General features: G+C 41.2%; 1 protein-coding gene across 2 annotated transcripts; it reads left to right on the top strand.

The window, feature by feature from the left end:
- Positions 1-8,953: 8,953 nt before the first annotated feature.
- LOC121456670 (olfactory receptor 10-like) lies at positions 8,954-15,451 on the top strand. Of its 2 annotated transcripts, XM_041665046.1 has the most exons (2): positions 8,954-8,982; positions 14,548-15,451. In XM_041665046.1, exons 1-2 carry the CDS (start codon positions 8,954-8,956, stop codon positions 15,449-15,451), a joined length of 933 nt encoding a protein of 310 aa, XP_041520980.1. The 2 variants fall into 2 exon arrangements, with proteins under 2 accessions (XP_041520980.1, XP_041520979.1); XM_041665045.1 differs by lacking the exon at positions 8,954-8,982 and having other exon boundaries at positions 14,516-15,451.
- The last annotated feature ends 535 nt before the right edge of the window (positions 15,452-15,986 follow it).

The following is a 15,986-nucleotide window of genomic DNA, read 5'->3' as shown; positions in this document are numbered from 1 at the left end:
ATGGCAAACATGGTTCAGTCATTTCCAGTTACTGCAGAGAACGTGCCTCATCAGGACAATTAGGAAGCCCCATGCCTACTGTTACAAGCAATAATGATCAGAAAGATGAATTACGTGTGTTTTGGCAAACTTCTATAAATGATCAAAGACCTAAGCTGAGAGTGTGTGTAAATGGCATTTTTATTACTGGCCTGCTGGACACAGGTGCTGATGTAAGTATCATTACCCCAGAATCTTGGCATCCATATTGGCCTCTTCAGAATGTAAATGTTCAGCTCCTGGGAATTGGAACCCTATCTCAAGTAAGGCAGAGCACGAGATGGGTTGAATGTATAGGGCCAGAGGGACAAATAGGAAAATTAAGGCCATATGTAGCCAATATTGCAATGAATTTATGGGGTCATGACCTATTACAACAATGGAATACCCAAATTAACATTCCTGCTACTTCTAGAGCCTATATTTCTGAGAATAATATTAAAAGATATTACAAACAGAGAAAACCGGCCATTCGGGATGTTCAAGAACAAGCAATTGATGTTTCTTCACAGATACCAACAGCCTTGCCTCTAAAATAGTTGACTGAGAAACCAATATGGACAAAGCAATGGCCTTTAGCTGAGGAAAAGTTACAGGCTTTAGAACAGCTGGTACAAGAGCAATTAGATGCTGGACATATAGAAGAATCTACCAGCCCTTGGAATTCTCCTGTATTTGTAGTTAAGAAAAAATCAGGTAAATGGAGAATGGTGAAAGATCTCAGAGCTAACAACAAGGTTATTCAACCTATGGGCCCTCTGCAATCTGGAATCCCTTTGCCCTCTTTATTACCAAAAGGATGGCCTCGTTTTTTCACTATACCTTTACAAAAAGAAGATAGAGAAAAATTTGCCTTCACAGTGCCTACTTATAATAATTCTCAACCTTCGAGGAGGTACCACTGGGCCGTCTTCCCCCAGGGTAGGTTAAATAGCCCCTCCTTGTGCCACTATTTTGTGAATCAACCATTGCAAATGATCCGCAAGAAATTTCCCAGATCGATAATATATCATTACATGGACGACATTTTGTTATCCGATTCAAACATAGATATCTTGAACAGACTGTTTGAAGAAATACAGATACTTTTACCTAAATGGGGATTGCAAATTGCTCCTGAAAAAATTCAGAAGGGAGATTCTGTTAATTATTTAGGTTATAGAATAGGTTTGCAAAACATTAAGACACAAAAGGAACAAATTCGGAGAGATCGCCTACGGACTCTTAATGACTTTCAAAGACTGTTAGGAGATATTTCCAGTCTACAACCAGCTATTGGGATAACACCTGATCTAATAATTCATTTGAATAAAACCTTGGATGGTGATAAAGATTTAAACAGTCCCAGAGAATTAACAGCTGAAGCAGAAAAGGAACTGACAATGATTGAGGAGAAATTACAACAGGCACATGTGGACAGAGTGAATCCAGAGCTCGATTGTATTCTCATCATATTACCATCAAAAATTTCTCCTACAGGAATTTTAATGCAGAGAGATGATATTATCTTGGAATGGATCTTTTTACCACATAAACCAAATAAGAAACTGAAAACTTATGTGGAAAAAGTCTCTGAGTTAATTATAAAAGGCAAGCTGAGACTTTGTTAACTAACAGGCACAGACCCAGCAGAAATTATAGTGCCTTTCACTGCTGATGAAATAAAGAAATTATGGGAAGATAATGAACCATGGCAAAGAGCTTGTGCTAATTTTTTGGGAGACATTAATAACAACTATCCAAAAAGCAAGTGGCTTAACTTCATAAAGAGAACTTCTTGGATCCTTCCTCGAATTGTCCGTGATGCTCCAATAACTGGAGCCCGTACATTCTATACTGATGCAAATAAATCAGGGAAGGCAGGTTACAAATCAGAAGACTTGGGTAAGGTGGAACAAAGTCCTTATGATTCTGTCCAGAAGGCGGAATTATATGCCATTCTTATGGTACTAAGAGATTTTAAAGAACCTATTAATATAGTTACTGATTCACAATACGCAGAAAGAGTTATTTTACATATTGAAACTGCTGAATTTATACCTGATGATACAGAACTAACCTCATTGTTTCTCCAGGTTCAAGATTTGATCAGGAACAGGCTTTGTCCTATGTACATAACACACATCCGATCCCATACAGGTCTGCCAGGTCCTCTAGCACAAGGTAATGCAGAAATTGATCAATTATTGATTGGTAGTGTGCTACAAGCCTCTGAATTTCATAAAAAAACATCATGTTAATAGCAAAGGTTTGAAGAAAGAGTTTTCTATTACATGGTAACAAGCTAAGGAGATTGTAAAGAAATGCCCTACTTGCTCTTTCTATAACCAAACGCCACTGCCTGCAGGGGCTAATCAAAAGGGCACCCATAGGAATGAAATCTGGCAGATGGATGTGTTCCACTTTGCAGAATTTGGCAAATTGAAGTATGTTCATCACACCATTGACACTTATTCAGGCTTTCAGTGGGCAACTGCTTTAATTTCATAAAAAGCTGATTCAGTAATCACTCATTTATTAGAAGTCATCGCAATCATGGGTATACCTACACAAATAAAGACAGATAATGGTCCTGCTTATGTCTCTAGGAAAATGAAATGGTTTTTTGATTATTACAATATCAAGCATGTTACAGGTATACCATACAATCCTACAGGTCAAGCAGTCATAGAAAGATCAAATCGAACTATAAAGGATATGTTGAACAAACAGAAAGGGGTGGAAAACACCCCCAGAAATAGGTTATATAATGCTTTGTTAACCTTGAATTTTCTCAATGCTAATGAGAAGGGAACGATGGCTGCAGAAAGACATTGGATAATGGAAAAGTCTACTGAACTAAATCAACCAGTTTATTTCAAGGATGTGCTGACCTCACAATGGAAGCCAGGAGATGTGCTGCGTTGGGGAAGGGGTTTTGCTCTTATCTCCACAGGTGAGGAAAAATTGTGGATACCATCAAAATTAATAAAGGTTTGGTTTGAAGAAGAGAAGCCACTTGGAAAAGATAAATAACAATTCATTCACAAGGATGGCAAGCATACTGATGGTAAGGAAAACAGATAAGTTGGGGGCAGGGTTCTTTTCTTATCTCCACAGGAAAATACACATCTTCAAAGAATTTAAGGGATCCTGAATATTTAACTACTGATGGATGGAAAATAGTTACAACCACTAAGGATCAACAATAAAATTCTATACATTCTGAAAGTATTGATTATATATATATATATATGTGTGTGTGTGTGTGTGTGTGTGTGTGTGTGTGTGTGTTTTATTGAACACTTCTTTATAAATGTGTAGAGCTAGTTTTCTAGTTGGACTATGGCTCAGTCTCTCTTCAATTCCAAGCCTGTTGATAAGAGATATTTCAGAGTTTCTGTCTCAGGTCAGGAGCCATGAAATGGGACAGAATAAGAATAATTTTATACTTGATAAACTTTCTTTGCCTTTCCTCATATCTGTGTCTTTCTTTATATGTCAGTATATGTCCTTGTTAATGTTTAAATTTCCCATAGCAAGCAACAAATTTTCCTATAGTAATCTTTGAAGTTTTCAGGATGAAGATGGGGCCCCACAACATCAACTCAATCTGGTTTTTATGACGTCATGAATATTTTTTTAAGCGCTAATATTAAACCTGTTTTTTGGTACCAACTGCATGAGACAATTTCGAATGATGCACATTTTTGACAACACTCTGGCCGGACCTTCTCAAAACGCTCAGAGACTAGTTATAATTTTCTTAGGTCAAAGGTTAATTTGGGAATTTTACCATCATTTGCTTTCACAGGGGCCCCTAAGAAGAACATCGCCCCCATATCAGCTAGAAGCAATCTAAGAGGACGACGTCCCCTCTCCCAACAGAGTTTGCCCACAGGGTTAGGGACATCTTTTAGTGGTTGGTTTAGGGTCGAGGGGATGGGGAGATATTTTACGGAATTAGGGGTATATTCAAAAAAGCGGGGGGGGGGGGGGATTAACTGGTTTGATGGGATGATTGGTATTTGTGACTTACTGTTTTTAGAAAATTATATTGGTACTGTTTCTTGTATATTGATATATTGAATATTGAATGTGAGTGTTCCTACCTCTATTTTTGTATAAGAGTATGCTTATATTGTATTGATACATCTACCATATCACAATGTACATTTCTACCTCTGATACTATTTATGTAATAACATTGTGTACATTTGATATGTAATGACATTGTTTACAGGTGAAGATCATTGTCTTCATATATTGCACAGTTGTTTATTCTCTTAGTTTTCAAATTAGATAGGTATTGAGAATTATATGTTTGTTATATTTATTTTTAGGTTAATCAGGTCTTTTAGATACATAGAGATTATATTTAGTATAGATAGTATAATCTTCAGCCTCTTCGAAGAGCTGTAGATAATGGCCTTTAATCTAACCTAGAATTCTGTGCCAACGAGACACAATTACTCCTAGCAACACCACTCTACTCCTGAGAGAACGTTGAGCACCAAAGACACTCCACTGGGAGCTTGTCTTCTTGGCAGAACTGGCCTTTGGGTTAAGAAAAGCCCATACCTCAACTACTGACTAAGATATGAAACAGGATTGTCTTATCTTGCCAAGACAGAGTAGGATAATTCTAAGAAAGTTCTTTGCATTTGATAATGGTATGTCAGTTATGTTAGGCCTTAGCCAAAGTTGGTTGACTCAACATTGCAAACAAGACTTTGGGTGATTGCCCAGGTAGTCAGTTGTCTCTGTCATTTGTTGCACATTTTGGATGTCTCTCATTTGTTAAGTAATATTTATTCCCTTCTCAGATCTTTGGCGGAGTTGAAGATTATTTAATTGTAGTTACTCCCTACATTATTTAGACTCCTTGAGATAGAGTGGCTAGCAAAACTTTTGTTCTCAATATTGTTTGTTATATTTATCATTTGTTATTATTGTTTATAGTTGTATTTGGTTTAGTTCTGTCTTATTTAGACAAAAGGGGGAGATGTAGGGTTAAGCCAGCCCCTTAGGGGCGGGTTTGCCTCGGGCGAATGTTTACTGATAAATCGGGCACGCGGGAGCCTGTGCGTCCCTTTTTCCTGCTTCCTGTGCTACACAGGAACCTCGGTTCTGTAAGTTTATTCCTTCATTAAAGCTGTATGTATTTCTTTACAATCTGCTTGCATTTATTTACGCCGCTACAGTCTATGGTCATGCTTCAGCCAGGGTCTGCACTGATGTCTGAGGATCCTGTTGCCACTGAAAGCCGTGTGAATGTCTGGAGTCTGGGCCCACACTTGAAGCCAAGTGGGGGTTTGAGGGCCATGCCTTCATTGGGTCCATGCCAATCTGAGTGATCAGCACTGCCATCTGGGACCATGGTGCCATCAGACCCAGACTACTGCCAAGGACCATGTATGAGTCCATGGTCCAACTACAGCAGGGTTCTGTATTGATGCCACAGCCCATATTGCCACTAAGGTTCATTGGGATGTCAAGGGCCTGGGCCACCACCTAGGACCAGGTTAAAGTTCGAGGGTTTAGCCTCTTCCAGGGCCTTGCAGATCTGAGCAGCCTGCACTGCCTCTTAGGGCCATGGTATCATACAGGCCTGGGCTGCTGCCCGGGGATCATATCTGTGTCCATGGCCCTGCCACGGCTTCAGTCGGTATTGTTGTCTGTGGCTCCAGTTACCACCAAAAGCAGGAAGGATAGGGCAGTACAGAGCTGGCCCTGGCCCTCACTGACTACAGCCCTAGAGAGAGTGGGCCCTGCACCTAGCTGGGGCAGCACAGTAGGGCTGATCTGGTTGACTGGGATGCTGGTGATCCAGCACCATTGATGCACATGGGAGATCTGGCTCCACCCTTCACCTACCATATGGTGGAATAGGAGAGGGAGAGATGTCCTCCCCCATGCCCTGCCCCTTACCACAGGTAGGGCATGGGGGAGCTGCCCCTAAGTCATTAGAGAGGAAGAATTGGCTCTGTCCCCACCAGCAGCAGGTCTCAGGAGAGCAGGCCCTGCACCTCTCCCAGACAGCACAATAGAGCTAATGCTGTTTTCTGGGACACCGGTGAGCTGGCCCATGGGGCATGGGAGCAGGAGGAGTGATCCTGCCCCCTCATCTACATGTGGCATGGATGAGGAAAAAATGCCCTACCTCCCCTCACCCCATACCACCTGCAGCAGGTGAGGCAGCTGGTCCCAGGGTCACCAAGAGTAGGAGAGTTAGCCCTACCCCTCACCAACTGCAGCAATGGGAGATCAAGCACAGCAATTTACCTGGGAAGCACACTAGAGTTGACAATGTTGGCGGAACACAGGTGAGTCAGGCCAGTGGGTATGAGAGCAGGAAAGCTGCCTCTGATCCCTCCCTCAAAATATGCCCTCACTACCCCTAGCAGGCCTTGGGGGCATAAGAATGGAAGAGCTGGCCCTGCCCCTCACCAACATCAACAGCAACAATCTGGAAAGCTGGCTCTGCACTTGGGCTGGGCAACAGAGTAGAGCTGATTCTGGTGGTACAAGTGAGGGTGAACGGACCCAAGGGTGTGAGAGCAGGAGAACTGGCCCCTCCCTTACTCTCTGCTACACTGGGTGAGTAGCTGGGGTGGTGCCAGAGAGCTCGTCCTCATGGTGGCAATGAGGAAAAGCTGGTGAGCTGACTAACCCAGCTACCGCCCACATCCAGAACCAGGACTACGAGGTAGCCCATGCCAACACCTACATCATCAGATGGAGCAAGTCAAGGGGCGAAATCTACAAATCCAAAGCTGCAGGATCTCCATGACACAAGGCAACAATAGGACAGCCAAGAGGAATCCCAGTGAGGGCTAAGTATCAAGGGTGTAGCAGAAGCTAGAGGCCTCAAATCAGACCAATGACTCATTGCAGTGACCACTGACCAGTAAAGATGTATAGACTAAAGGGTAAATGTGTGACTCACTGGGCCACACTACAGCTTCCACACCAAGACTTTTTTATTTGTTTTCATTTGTTTTGCTTTGTTTATTGTTTTACTTTTAAATTTTATTTTGGGTGATTGCAAGGGCAGAGGGCAGAAGGGAGGAAACATGGAGATGAATGGGATTGGGGTACATGATGTGAAATCCACAAAGAATAAAACAAAATGTAATTCATCTCCTTAGATATGTGTAAAATATTATTTTAGACACAAATAAATCCTTTTAAAGTTAATTTCATACAATATATCATGGCTATGAAATTTAAGTACTTGGTTAATATTAAAATTTTTTGAAAAGATAAAAAAAGTTAACTCCCAACACTTCATAGAACTGTATTATTTTTTCGGTATATAAACTGGAATATATTGATGAAATATTGTTCTTGAGTTTCTTATTGATGAAAAAGAACAATAAGAAAACATAATTGTGCAGGTTGTGGTGTTTGCTTTATTTTTTGTCAACCTGACATAAACTGGAGTCATCTGGGAAGAGAAAACATCAATTGAAGAATGGGCTTCATCGTATTGATCTGTAGGGAAATGCCCTGTGGAGGTATTTTCTAGATTGATGATTGGTGTAGGAGGGCCCAGCACTGTGCCCCTCTCCTGCCCAGGCAAATGATCCTGGATGATATAAAGAGCAAACTAAGCAAAATCATGGGAAGCAAACCAGTAAGCAGCATCCCTCCAAGGCCTCTGCTTCAGTTCTTCCCCCCAGGTCCCGGCCTTGCGTTACTGAGCTGACTCCCTCAGTGTTGGACTAAAACCTGGGGAGTTGTAAGGTGGGATAAACTCCTTTCTTCCAGAGTTGCTCTTGATCATGTGCTTTACCACAGCCCTAGGAAGTAACCTAGATGCATTCAATGTGTATATGAGAGAGATATAAAACAAGCTTTCCTTAAGGAAACACTCAGGTTAATGATGCACATAAATGAGACCGTGAAAATAATGTGTGGTTGATACAGCATAGCTCACATGGGAAGGGAATTTGGCCTGATTGGTCAAGGAAATAAAGAAATGAGATGAAAATAAATGTAGGCTAAGGAATCTCTGATGATAAATTCATAAGGGCAAAAAGTCATGTTATGGGGATACAGCATAGAACTGGATTTGGACAGTGCACGGGGAATATAGAGATCTGAAAACTGCATTCAATGTCGTAGAGAGCCCATCCATGAGTGGTAATTGCCACACTGGGATTCAGACATCTCCAAGGCCATCATTGCCAGACAATTTTTCTTTGTTGCTACTAAGGAGTCTTTGACAATTTCCCTGGGGCATGTGCAATGCATTAAGTTAAGAGGAGGTTTGATAATATCTGAATCCCTTCCATGTCTCGCTGGTAAGGGGTAATACAGCGTACATTGGGAAAATGCTGCCATCCCCTAGGCTATGATCACCAGTGAGAAGACTCCTTCTTGGAAAGGGAGTCATGAACAATCATAAAAAATAAGTAAGTTCTCCAGACAAGAGCTCTCATGCAAGGCCAAGTCCTTACAACATAAATCAGTTCTACCTAGAGCATCTCTAGATGCAGGTGGGTCACACATCATCTTGGAGACCAAGAAAACTGAAGATGACAATGGAACAGTTTCCTTTCCCAGAGCTCTGAGTGAGTACTGATGGGCTGAGTTACACTAGCCTCACAATTTTAAACCAGAATGAAGTAATATTCTATTATATAATTAACAGGGGATTTCACTCTACTGAATACCTGGTTTGAGGATAGAGAAATGTTAAAAAAAAAAACAAGAAATTTTATCATTAATTATCCTTCTCTGATATCTACTTGTTTGACTGCTCACAAGATATAAATAATATCCTGAAAGTTAGAAGATAAAAAATTAGGGGTGAAGCCAACAGTTATTGAAGTGAAATCAAGGAAGACTTGGATATTACACAATAACAGAGAGTTGATCTCAGAGTTGACATTTGGTATCAGAAGTCACTGTAAAAATAATCAACTCAATGCAGTCATTGTCTACTACACTGTCTGGGTTCAAGCCTTGATTATCTGGTATTATACCAGAAAATTTTGTAGTTACATTTGGGATGTGAAAGATAATAAAGATTACCCTAAAAAATTCTGGAATTGGAAGAGATGCTGTGCGATTCTTAGTGTGGAAGCAATAAGATCCAGGCCAGTTATTTTATCTTCTATAAAATAACAGTTTTTAGAAGAGTCGATGTTAATGGGAGAGCATTAGTAAGACACTTTGATAGCTAGAAAGGTTTTAAAGTAAATTAACATCTCCAACAATAACAAAAGAACCACACATACAGGCAGAACAGGTGGAAGTGAAATCAAGGATGTGGGAAGACACAAGCGACATCTCCTTCTTTGCTCAGGTAGATTGACTGTCACTACATGAATATCATTAATCATAATCGGAAAATGTCATACAATTAGTTGACAGCAGGCTGCTCATGATGGTTGCAGCCTATAATCACAACACTTGGGAGGAAATGGCAAGAGGATGTGAGGTCAATGTCTGTCTAGACTACACAGTGAGTCCCTCTCTTTTAAAGGTAGACTCACCATGAGGATGTTTCATGAACATTGTTTCTGACAGCTGATCACAAATGTTACTTAGAGAGCTCATGCATAGGCACACAGATGTGCGCACATACTCAGACATAAGCACACACTTCAACACAGACGACTACTGACTATTATACTTCAGAAAGCCAACACATAAATGTCAAAATACCTTATTATGCCAAGGAGATTACAAGCAGAGATGCAACCTTTAAAAACTTAAGATCAGAAAAATGAGGAAAAATCACAGCTGAGAGGGAGAGTCTAAACCATCCCAAATATTCACTTTATGCAGGAACATTTTCATAACATCCTGAAATGTTCAACTTTCAGAACCTGATAAGGAAACTTTGACTGTTCGTGAATGCCAAATTTTTCTAGGCACTCTATTTTTGTACACCTTTGCTTTAAAAATGTCTTCACATAGAGCTACAAAAGTATAACATTACAGCTAGATGATTTTGAACAACTGGTGGGTAGCTGAGAGGAAAGCGTTAATAATTAGTATCTTTTACATCAGCTAACTTCATTTCATTTTACTGGATGAAATATGTATGCAATATGAAAGGAAATACAAATTATTGAAGTGTTACTCTACTTGGCTATGGAATCCAGTAGAACCTGAAGGTCATTGTTCTCCTCTATGTATGGATGGTAGTCAGTTAGAAAAGACCTATGTCTATATGTGTGAGCCTAAGAAGTCTGCCCCTTCATCATCCACATGTAGTGGACTCACAAGAAAAGGCACAGAGCTGTCCAGCCCCTGAGCCAGGGTGACACAGGTCAAAATCAGCCTGAGGTATGAAATATGTGACTAGAAATGACTTATGACCTCTGCCAGAGGCCATCATTGCATTCGTGTGAGGAGCAGTTTACCGGTGTCCTTAAAGGTTGCAAAAAGCTCCCAAGAGATTTTCTTTTCATGATTCAGAACGTGAGTATAATCAAGAAGACCCCAGTTGGCAGAGTGAAGAAAAACACTATGAGTGACTGAGAAGGTGTCATGACTGCGGCAGCGGGTACCTGAGTGATAGATACATGAGCAGTGTGCAGACAAGGGGAGCTGGGAACTGATGCCATCAGCCTCGAGATAAATAGGACACTTCAGGCAAACATAGGTACTGTGGTTGGGCAGAGCAGTGTGCCCTCTGCAGGACTCTAGGCAACAGAAAGCGGTGCACATCCCCCACAGGTGAATCATGAGCAGCCACTTGTGTCAAGATCTTACTTCTACAGAAGGAGAATGGGGTGAGGAAGTCTTCACCTTTGGAACTACCTGGCATTGGGAATCTCACCTTGTACCCCAGATCTCCCAATAAAAGAACAGCTCTCAGGGAAATAGGATACTGTCACAGTCCACTTCTTAAGCAATACTGTAATCGCTGAAAGAATTCATGCTCTCCTAAGGGACTGCTAAAGAGCTGGTGTAAGGGAGTACTGCAGGGTCAAGGACCTATGGAGGACTTTCATGTACAAATCACTATTCTAGGCACCAAAAGTAGACGGCTGAGTGAGATAGGTCAACTTATGGATCTAATTTCAGACCTGGTGACTGTCCTGAATTACGCCTTTGCAGGATTGGTTGCATGAGGCAGAGTGAAAATAAATGAAGGAATTTAGCAAGAGAAAGTAGAAACGATAGATTGAGGAGTTGAAAAGATAATTACCCAGAAATATGGCAGGAGTAACTGAAGGACATGGTGGGGAAAGGCATAAAAGGCTGAAGAAATGCACATGTGTTTTATCAAACAAGTCCTGGGTTTAAGGATATGTACAGGTGTGGGAGATGCCGCATTGGGTGAACCAGTGGAAAGAATGAATTCCAGGCTCACTTCCCAGCCAAAGCAGTCACACCTGTAATTGCTTTTTTATCTAGGCTCAACTTGCATTTGATAAAAAAAAAATCCATAGCTGGTTTTATTTACCCTTTGGTCGATACATTCAAATCATTTTTCTTTTCTACTTTTTAAATACATGGCTTAAAATCTTTCAATTTTATCTCTTCCATTCTGTTTTGTCCAGCTAAAAGTTTGCAGTTCAAGCAAATTCTGTCTTACATATTGGTAGCCACTTAACCGTCTACAACACCTTCTTTAGTTATGCTGAGATTCTTTGGAATTCCAATCCCAGCATCTTTCATATTGGCAATCTAATTGTGTTGTCAAAGGCCGTTTGTTAGTCACAGCTGCCCAGCCCTGAAATAATCACACAGAAACTATATTATTTAAGTCACCGCTTGACCCATTAGTTCTAGCTTCTCATTGGCTCACTCTTATATCTTAATTTAACCCATTTCTAGTAATCTGTGTATCGCCATGAGGCTGTGGCTTACCAGGTAATGTTCCAGCGTCTGTGTCTGGTGGGGCTACATGACTTCTCTCTGACTCTGCCCTGCCTTCCTTCTCCCAGCATTCAGTTTAGCTAATTTCTGCTCTGCTCTATGTCCAAAGTAATCCTTTCTTAATCAATGGTATTTACAGCATATAGAGGGGAATTCCACATCGTAATTGTGCACTACAATCATAATAAATGGTCTACATATCATTAGAATCATCATTGATAGGATGGAGACAAATACTTACACTACTAATTGAGAAGCAGTATGAAAGCATTAATTCTTTCCTATTTCAAGAAAACAAATGAGTCAGCAATTGAAAAGACGTAAACACATGACACTTTGAGCTTAGCTGTGTAAAGAGACTTCTGATAGAAGTACATGCTGTCATTTTGTATCCTTTCAGAGAGTTTCACAACACTTAATCCTCTTCAAAATCTTGTAAAAATGATTATTTTGTTCTTGTGTGAAGCCAGCCTCTGGAAGGTGATAAAGCCCATATGCAGAGGTGAGTGCAGCCGTCATCAACAGCTGTACTCAACTGCCGTAGTCGTCCAAAACCATCTTAGCTGTCCTGGTTACTCTGTGTGTATTCACACTTTGTTTCCCAATTCACCTCGTCTTCATATTTCCCAGAGAGGCTTCAAGCACGGTAGTCAAGTTCCTTCCTGGAGTGACTATTCCAGCTAGGGCACTGGTGGTGATGTTCGGTATAGCAGACTCAGTAAAAAGAGTAATGTGTCAATTTGTCAAATCTGTTGTATGGAGGAAGGTTCTGTTGGTTACTGGCATCTTTTTCTGCTTTCCTGTATCTTATTCAGATTTTTTTAAATATGATAAACATCCACTTATATGGCGTATTTATTCACACCCTTCTGATATAGTTTGTTAAAGTGCATTCATAGTTAATTCTCAAAGTTGCAAGAAGACATGGTTTGTCTGAGATTGGGAAGGAGAGTCAAATGTTTCCCTCAAGTTATTTAATATCTACTGCAAGCCATAAGTGAAATTTGCATTAATTTTAATGCCTCCTATATACTGTAAGATAGGACGTTACCCCCTGTGTTCCTAAGTGCCTAGGAGCTTCTCAGCTTGGAAAACCAACAATTGTTAATTTATTTATTGAGTTCATTATGAGAATCACTGATGGGGCAGCAACAGTTAAAATCCTTGTGCTACTAACTCAAATGCAGTCTGAAAGTACAGATGAAAAACATACAAAGAAATTTTGACTTGAGAGGAGAAGACACCTTTTCCTGGGAAGTTCAGGGGCGGTTTTATCACTGGGATAAAAGTGGGCGAATGTTGCTGATGTGGGAGTCCCCTCTGTATGCTGTGATTACTATTATGAATAAAGAAACTGCCTTAGCCTGTTGATAGGGCAGAGCTTAGGTAGGCAGGGAGGGCTGGACTGAATCCTGGGATAAAGAAGGGCAGAGTCAGAGACGCAATGGATCCATCACTAGAGACGTGCTAAAACTTTGCTGGTGAGCCATGATCTCGTGGTGATACACAGATTAATAGAGATGGGTTAAATTAAGATGTAAGAGTTAGCCAATAAGAAGTTAGAGCTAATGGGCCAAGCAGTGTTTTTAATAAATACAGTTTCTGTGTGATTATTTTGGTTCTGGGCAGCCGGGACAAACAAGCAGGTCTCTTCCAATGTGTTGCAGGCATGGTGATACATGGAAAGTCACATATTTATCACGAGTCATTTTGTTTCCCTACATAGACAGATGTAACTCTTTTTGGTCCTTCTGACAGGGCCTGTGGACTTAAATGAGCCTTCTGTGAGCACTGGGGCAAGGAGGCAGAATTGTGATCTTAGCCTGGCTAATTCTGGGTCTTTAGCTACTTGAAGACTTCTGCCTTATAAACCAAAAAGAGGAAGAAATGAGAGCAGCACTGTGCTATCTTTTTGTGAGGGTCATGTTATCCATGTATGTATTTTGGTTTTCTTGGGTGCTGGGGTAGGATATAGGATCTTACACATGCTAGACAACCTCTTTATGTGTCATCAGCACCTCAAACCCCACAGTAAATTTTTAACAAATTTTTATTAATTCTATAAGAATTTCATATGCTGTACTTTTAACATATTCATACTTCCCTAAATCCCCATAACCATTTTCTCTACCTTCTATCCAACTTTGAGAATTCTTTTTTTCCCCCATCCAGTCCAGCTGGTGTTGCTCATCTAGTCTTGAGAGTCAGAGGGCTTAGCTCTGTTGTCTGCTCAACCTGTTAGGAGTCGCATCATTAAATAATACTGACCCTTCCTCTCCCAGCAGCTATCAAATGCCAACATCACATTTTTAAACGCATTTTCCAGGTACAGCATTTGGATTTGTATCTCAGCGCCATCAGAGAAGCAGTATAGAATTTCTACCTTCAGACAAAGAAGCCTTGGGCCCAAAGGACTGAGTTGTCTAGAATAATCCAGATAGCAAGATTGGAGTTCTAACAAGGGCCACAACACCTTAAACCCCATCTGAAGAACATACTAGAAAGACTGGATCAATGGAATGGATTAGCAAATTAGAAGATGACGAGCATAAGTTTTGAGTATTTGTAGAACATTGAAAATAGTGTTTCAACCCATACTCCTCACAAGATATAAAGATTTGAGTTTTAGTGTTTGTACAACTGAAATGCTATGGGAAATTCCAACTCCACTTCACAAGCGAGTTTCATTTTGGTGGGTTTCTCAGATTGGCCTCAACTACAAGGCTTCTTTTTTGTCTTTATTTTGGTCTTCTACTCCCTAACTGTCTTTGGCAATACAACCATCATCGCTCTTGCAAGACTGGATGTTCGACTACACACTCCCATGTACTTCTTCCTCTCCAATCTCTCCTTCCTGGACCTCTGCTACACCACCAGCACTGTGCCCCAGCTCCTGATCAATCTCCATGGACTTGACAAGACCATCAGCTATGGTGGGTGTGTGGCCCAGTTGTACATATTTCTTGCTCTGGGCTCTACTGAGTGTGTGCTCCTGGTAGTGATGGCCTTTGACCGCTATGCTGCTGTGTGTCGTCCCCTGCATTACACAATCATCATGCACCCCCTTCTCTGCCAGGGATTGGCCATTGCTTCGTGGGTAGGAGGCTTCATAAACTCTCTGATTCAGACAAGTCTCATGATGGCCATGCCACTCTGTGGACACCAACTGAATCACTTCTTCTGTGAGATGCCGGTTCTCCTCAAGTTGGCCTGTGAGGACACAGGAGGAACAGAGGCCAAGATGTTTGTGGCCAGAGTGGTGATTGTTGCAGTTCCAGCCATACTCATTCTAGGCTCCTATGCACAGATTGCCAGGGCAGTGCTGAAGATCAAGTCAATGGCTGGACGCAGAAAGGCTTTTGGAACTTGTGGGTCCCACCTCCTGGTGGTTTCTCTGTTTTATGGCTCGGCCATCTACACATACTTACAACCCAAGGGCAACTATTCCGAGAGTGAGGGGAAGTTTGTTGCTCTTTTCTATACCATCATCACCCCCATGCTCAACCCTCTGATTTATACCCTGAGGAACAAGGATGTGAAGGGGGCCCTGTGGAAGGTGTTAGGGAGAGCCACAGACTCAGAGTAAGATGAGGAAGAACCAGCTCATTTTCCCGTTATAAGTTTCTTACTCTCTTCTAGGGTCGTTGGTCATGAGTAAACAACCTTCAGTAGACCTCAGAGTTTTCGTGTCTTTCTTTTGCAGAGCTTGGGATCAATTGAGGTTCTTTCTATGTCGGTGACAGAGAATGAAAGTTAACTTATATCACAACATTCTAAAGAAAGCTGGGGAAGACGGGATGTTCTAGCTACATTCAGAGAGTGTACAGAGGGTGGACTCTCAGAGGGAAGAAAGGCTCAGTGAAGTTGTCATCTCTGATTCCTGCCAGGGTGCCCCAAAGGAAACACTAACCTTAATGCAAAGTACATGAGTCACTGCTATGTATTTTAGTGGAAAACATGGGGGGGAAAGTCATACTCAGAATCTAAAGAATTATCTCTTAATTCGGCCTTCCCTAGCTACTGATCTCTTGAGCATGGATAATTTCTTATTGCATGTTTGTGACTTTACTGTTTCCATAAGTGTGTGAGAAAAGGCCTGACAGGAAAGTTACACAAACTCC

This window comes from Microtus oregoni, unplaced genomic scaffold (genome assembly GCF_018167655.1).
Source record: "Microtus oregoni isolate MIOR12 unplaced genomic scaffold, Mior012 000015F_ref0000493, whole genome shotgun sequence".
Lineage (NCBI taxonomy): Eukaryota > Metazoa > Chordata > Mammalia > Rodentia > Cricetidae > Microtus > Microtus oregoni.
This window is presented reverse-complemented; position numbering and strand designations above follow the sequence as displayed.

Excerpts from the sequence above, each read along its gene's own strand:
- LOC121456670 (XM_041665045.1), top strand. The coding sequence starts at position 14,516 with ATGGGAAATTCCAACTCCACTTCACAAGCGAGTTTCATTTTGGTGGGT.